This window comes from Tubulanus polymorphus, chromosome 6 (genome assembly GCF_964204645.1).
Source record: "Tubulanus polymorphus chromosome 6, tnTubPoly1.2, whole genome shotgun sequence".
In the NCBI taxonomy this organism is placed as follows: Eukaryota; Metazoa; Nemertea; class Palaeonemertea; order Tubulaniformes; family Tubulanidae; genus Tubulanus; species Tubulanus polymorphus.
In genome coordinates, this window is record NC_134030.1 from 1 (window position 1) to 5,157 (window position 5,157).

The 5,157-nt window shown below is 48.4% G+C and overlaps 1 protein-coding gene across 1 annotated transcript; it reads left to right on the forward strand.

The window, feature by feature from the left end:
* Positions 1–1,471: 1,471 nt before the first annotated feature.
* Positions 1,472–4,893, forward strand: LOC141907102 (beta-1,3-galactosyltransferase 1-like). The gene is made up of 2 exons (XM_074796671.1): positions 1,472–1,600; positions 3,831–4,893. The coding sequence occupies exons 1-2, from the start codon at positions 1,494–1,496 to the stop codon at positions 4,891–4,893; spliced, it is 1,170 nt and encodes a 389-aa protein (XP_074652772.1). The 5' UTR covers positions 1,472–1,493.
* Positions 4,894–5,157: the final 264 nt, after the last annotated feature.

A 5,157-nucleotide genomic window follows, 5' to 3' on the forward strand; every position in this document is an offset into this window, starting at 1 on the left:
TACTGATACTGATTCAGAGTGGTCCTGATGCTGAATAGAGGATGTACAGGGTTGTACCGGGTTCGAACCCAGTAATTACTGATACAGATTCAGAGTGATCCTGATGCTGAATAGAGGATGTACAGGGGTGTCCCGGGTTCAGACCCAGTAATAACTGATACAGATTCAGAGTGGTCCTGATGCTGAATAGAGGATGTACAGGGTTGTACCGGGTTCGAACCCAGTAATTACTGATACTGATTCAGAGTGGTCCTGATGCTGAATAGAGGATGTACAGGGTTGTACCGGGTTCGAACCCAGTAATTACTGATACTGATTCAGAGTGGTCCTGATGCTGAATAGAGGATGTACAGGGTTGTACCGGGTTCGAACCCAGTAATTACTGATACTGATTCAGAGTGGTCCTGATGCTGATTGGCACCGGATGATGTACAGATGTTTGATAACCTTACAAATAACTGCGTGACAAGTGCGACTAGTGCGCCATCTATCTGTAATTTTCATCTCCAACGACTGGCACGAGACAACAAAACTTACGTTGTTTTTCTATTGCAATATTTGAAACTGAATGTGTGGATATGAGCGCTACACCCCAGGAGCGCTACTCCCCAGGAGCGCTACTCCCCAGGAGCGCTACTCCCCAGGAGCGCTAGTCCCCAGGAGCGCTACTCCCCAGGAGCGCTAGTCCCCAGGAGCGCTAGTCCCCAGGAGCGCTAGTCCCCAGGAGCGCTAGTCCCCAGGAGCGCTACTCCCCAGGAGCGCTAGTCCCCAGGAGCGCTACTCCCCAGGAGCGCTACTCCCCAGGAGTGCTACTCCCCAGGAGCGCTACTCCCCAGGAGCGCTACTCCCCAGGAGTGCTACTCCCCAGGAGCGCTACTTCCTAGGAGCGCTACTCCCCAGGAGCGCTAGTCCCCAGGAGACAGACAAGTATTTCTAGAAGTCTGCAGCCACTTTTCCTTTTGGTGTAAACAAACATTGCGTGTCTATGACGTCATCCCCTACGTGCCGTGTGACACGGTCACGTGACCCACGCTGAGATGTCTATTAACCACTGATCGATTGCGTTACCATGGTAGCATACAGTAAGAACACTTCCTGTGATTTACTGCAACTTGTTATTGTAATTGGGTCGATTAAAACTGCGTCTAGGGTTACAGCATTATCCCCTCCTCACACCCCCTCCAACAGCACCCCCTCACAGCATCCCCTCACACCATCTCTCTTCCCTCCCCTCACAGCACCCCTCCCCTCCCCTCACAGCACCCCCTCCCATCCCCTCACAGCTGACTCGTCTCTGCTCAGTAGCCGCTGTGTTTGATTGGTGTATGATGAATCAGAGATTTTATCTATTGAATGTGATATCATCACATACAGTGATTGAACGAGCTGCAGCTGCTGCTGCTGCTGCTGCTGCTGCTGCTACTGCTGCTGGTACTGCTGGTGTTGCAGTACTCGCTCGCTGATCCGGCGAGACGACAGTTCTAGCTTGTATAATGGGATGGAGTATTTATGTACTATTTGGTTTACTCGGTTTAGCAGCGTTTCAACTTTATTCTGCTGGTCACAAATTCTGGTGTCAAAGCGTTCACTATACGTATGGGTGAGTATTGCATGACCCCCTCCCTCCCCCGTCTTCCCCTCCCCTCCCCACCCTCTACCCGGCTCGAGGGGTTCGAGATGGTTAGTACCCATTTACTGAGGTAACAGTTAGTTTAGTGAGGATGAGAGAGGTACAGTGAGGATGAGAGAGGTACAGCGAGGGTGAGAGAGGTAAAGTGAGGATGAGAGAGGTACAGGGAGGATGAGAGAGGTACAGCGAGGGTGAGAGAGGTACAGTGAGGATGAGAGAGGTACAGGGAGGATGAGAGAGGTACAGCGACGATGAGAGGGTAGAAGTTGAGATCAATAAGATGATATTGATTGATGATCTAGCTGCTGCTGCCGGAGGCGCCACATGTCACACAACACGCGCACACCGCGCGCACCGCGCACTCATACAACAGGTAAAACGCGTCAGTCACTAATCAGCTGTCTATCCACTATCATCATCATCATCTCTCTCTCTCTTCTCTCTCTTAACTCTCTGTCTGTCTCTCTCTCTATCTCTTCTCTTTATCTGTCTCAATACCTATAAAAATACGATGAGATTTATAAGTTAAATAGTTAAGCAGTAAGTGCCGGAGCTGTGGTCAGTCCTGCTAAAGTGGTCAGTCCTGTGGTAGTGGTCAGTGCTGTGGTAGTGGTCAGTGCTGTGGTAGTGGTCAGTGCTGTGGTAGTGGTCAGTCCTGCGGTAGTGGTCAGTATGGTGCGTATTCAAGGGCCTAAACACGATCAGTGTCAATGTCAGGATGTATGGTGGACTATAATATTAGGGTGAGAATTTGTATCTAACTGTCGTACGAGCACCAGAGACCCCTAGCGGCCACACAGATAAGTCACCCCCTACTAGCGGCCACATATATATCTCCCAGTCACACGCTGTCGACCCCTAGCGGCCATATAACACACACTCTGCCCTAAACACACTTCTACCAGAGCTAATAGAAAACATTTCACTTAGAACATTTAGAAGTAAAACGAATTAGAAAATGATTCCCTACATTGCGATACAGTACGATACAATGTACTAAAGAGACCACACCCTTCTATCTATCATTTATCAGTGTTCACTACATCGAGATGTCATCAACAGCAGCAGCAGCAGCAGCAGCAGCAGCAGCAGCAGCAGCAGCAGCAGCAGCAGCAGCAGCAGCAGCAGCAGCAGCAGCAGCAGCAGCAGAGACTACAGATCAATCATACATCTATCATTCACCTCTACTCCCCTCCCACCCCTTCTCCTCTACCCCCTCTTTCATCCTCTCTCTGCCTCTCTCTCCCTCCCCTCTCCTCTCTCCTCTCTCTCTCTCCCTCTCTTCTCTCTCTCTCCCTCTCCCTCCCCTCTCCTCTCTCCTCTCTCTCTCTCCCTCTCTTCTCCCCTCTCCTCTCTCTCCCTCCCCTCTCCTCTCTCTCCTCTCCCCTCTCCTCTCCCCTCTCCTCTCTCCTCTCCCCTCTCCTCTCTCCTCTCCCCTCTCCTCTCCCCTCTCCTCTCTCTCTCTCCCTCCCCTCTCCTCTCCCCCCTCTCCTCTCTCTCTCTCCCCCTCTCCTCCCCCCTCTCCCCTCTCCTCTCTCCCTCCCCCTCTCTCTCTCCCCCTCTCCTCTCTCTCCCTCCCCTTCTCTCTCTCCGCTCTCCTCTCTCCTCTCTCTCCCTCCCCCTCTCCTCTCCCCCTCTCTCCCCCTCTCCTCTCTCTCCCTGTCACACATATACTCAGTTTATCAATAACTCAATGAGTTCTAAACGTACTTGAATTATTCAAACACATCAACACTGGGGAAGATAATTTGTACATATGGGAGCTAGCCAGGTAGTTAACTAGTAGCGGAGCGGGTTAGGAGTGAGGCGAGTCAGCTGCCAGCTGTCAGCTAGAATGGCTGACCGGAAACGGAAATACACCAGTACATTATTATTAGGTCGACTGTTGGTTTTGGTGTGTTTGTTTTATCGAGTTTTAATTGACGATTGTTTAAAAAGGTTTGTATTCGATTTGTTTGACTTGGGACAGAGACTCTGGGTAGGGGCGGGGAGGGTTTAGAGGGGTGGGGGAATTTAGAGGGGAAGGGGTGTAGGGGAGGATTTAGATGTTAGGACTCCGTCGACGACCGTGCATAGAATCAGGGTTTGTGGGTTAGGCAGGGTTCGAACCCACGTGACACCCGAGCGGCGATGTTTACGCTTTTAGATTCGGTTATCGTTTAATACAAAAATACAGATTGATATTTCAATTGTTTTGTAGAGTTGGTAAGGCGGCCGTGTCGGTGTTTGGAATTCCTAAACGAGTATTTAAAGCGGTTTTAGTATTAGGATTTATTAATATGGTCGGGTATATGGTATATTTGAGTTACCCGAATTCACTACCCGTTAATGTAGTTTACATGCCCGATGAATACATCGAACAATGGATCACTGTGAATTCATCCAATCAAACCGTCAGAATTAGACGCCGGAACTTACATCCAGAACCGATCACGCTGCCATCTGTCGTCGTCAACCCGCACGAATACAATTACGTCATCAATCGCGAGGATATATGCGCGAACGCAACAATAGATTTAATGGTCGTCGTGACGACCGCGGTATCGAGTTTCAATCAGAGAAAAGCGATTAGAACCACGTGGGGTTCAGCGGTGAATGAACCACGATTGAGAACCCGATTGATATTTATAGTTGGTTCGGCTAACGACTCTGCAGCCCAGTACACCCTTCAGGAGGAGAGCGATGTTTATCAGGACATTGTACAGAAAGACTTCATCGATACCTATCGTAATTTAACTATTAAATCTATAGCGATGGTGAAATGGGTTCGAGATTTCTGTCCTCAAGCGAGGTTCCTACTGAAATCAGATGACGATATGTTCATCAATATTCCGCTGCTTATCAAACATCTAAACGAAACCAATAAAAAACATCGTCGTTTTTATTTCTGCGCTTGTCAATATCAATCTTTAGCCATGAGGAAAAAATCCGATAAATGGTTCGTCACTAAACGCGAATATTCCGCCAAATATTACCCGCCATATTGCGCCGGAAGTCAGTACTCTATGTCCGGTAGTATAGTGGCGGAACTGTACGAACATTCTCGGTATATTCCGTTTTTCTGGTTGGAAGATGTATTTTTAACTGGAATGTTGGGTAAACGTTTAAAGATTCATCATGAACACAATAAATTAGTTCAGTTCTGGAGGACTCGACCTGATGCTTGTTTGTTTAACCGTATTATATCCAGTCATCACTTGACACCTAAAGAAATGTATCGCGTTTGGGACGATCTACACGATAATGAGTTAGTCTGTAAGTAAAATTACCTGTTCTCACTCGCCAGGGCTGCCTTCGGTTGAGTTTTGTGTAAAAAACCGCGTTGATACGAGATCATAGAATTTTGGGGGGTACCCTAGTGAGCCCGTTCCCTAGTTCTACCTCTTCTATCAATAAAACAATAACTAAATTCTATTAACACAAAGAAAGATTTCAGGAAAACACACGATACGAGATCATCCATTATCGTAACCCTAACCCTAGCTAGTCCGTAACCCTAACCCTAGTTTGCACATGACCCTAGCAGG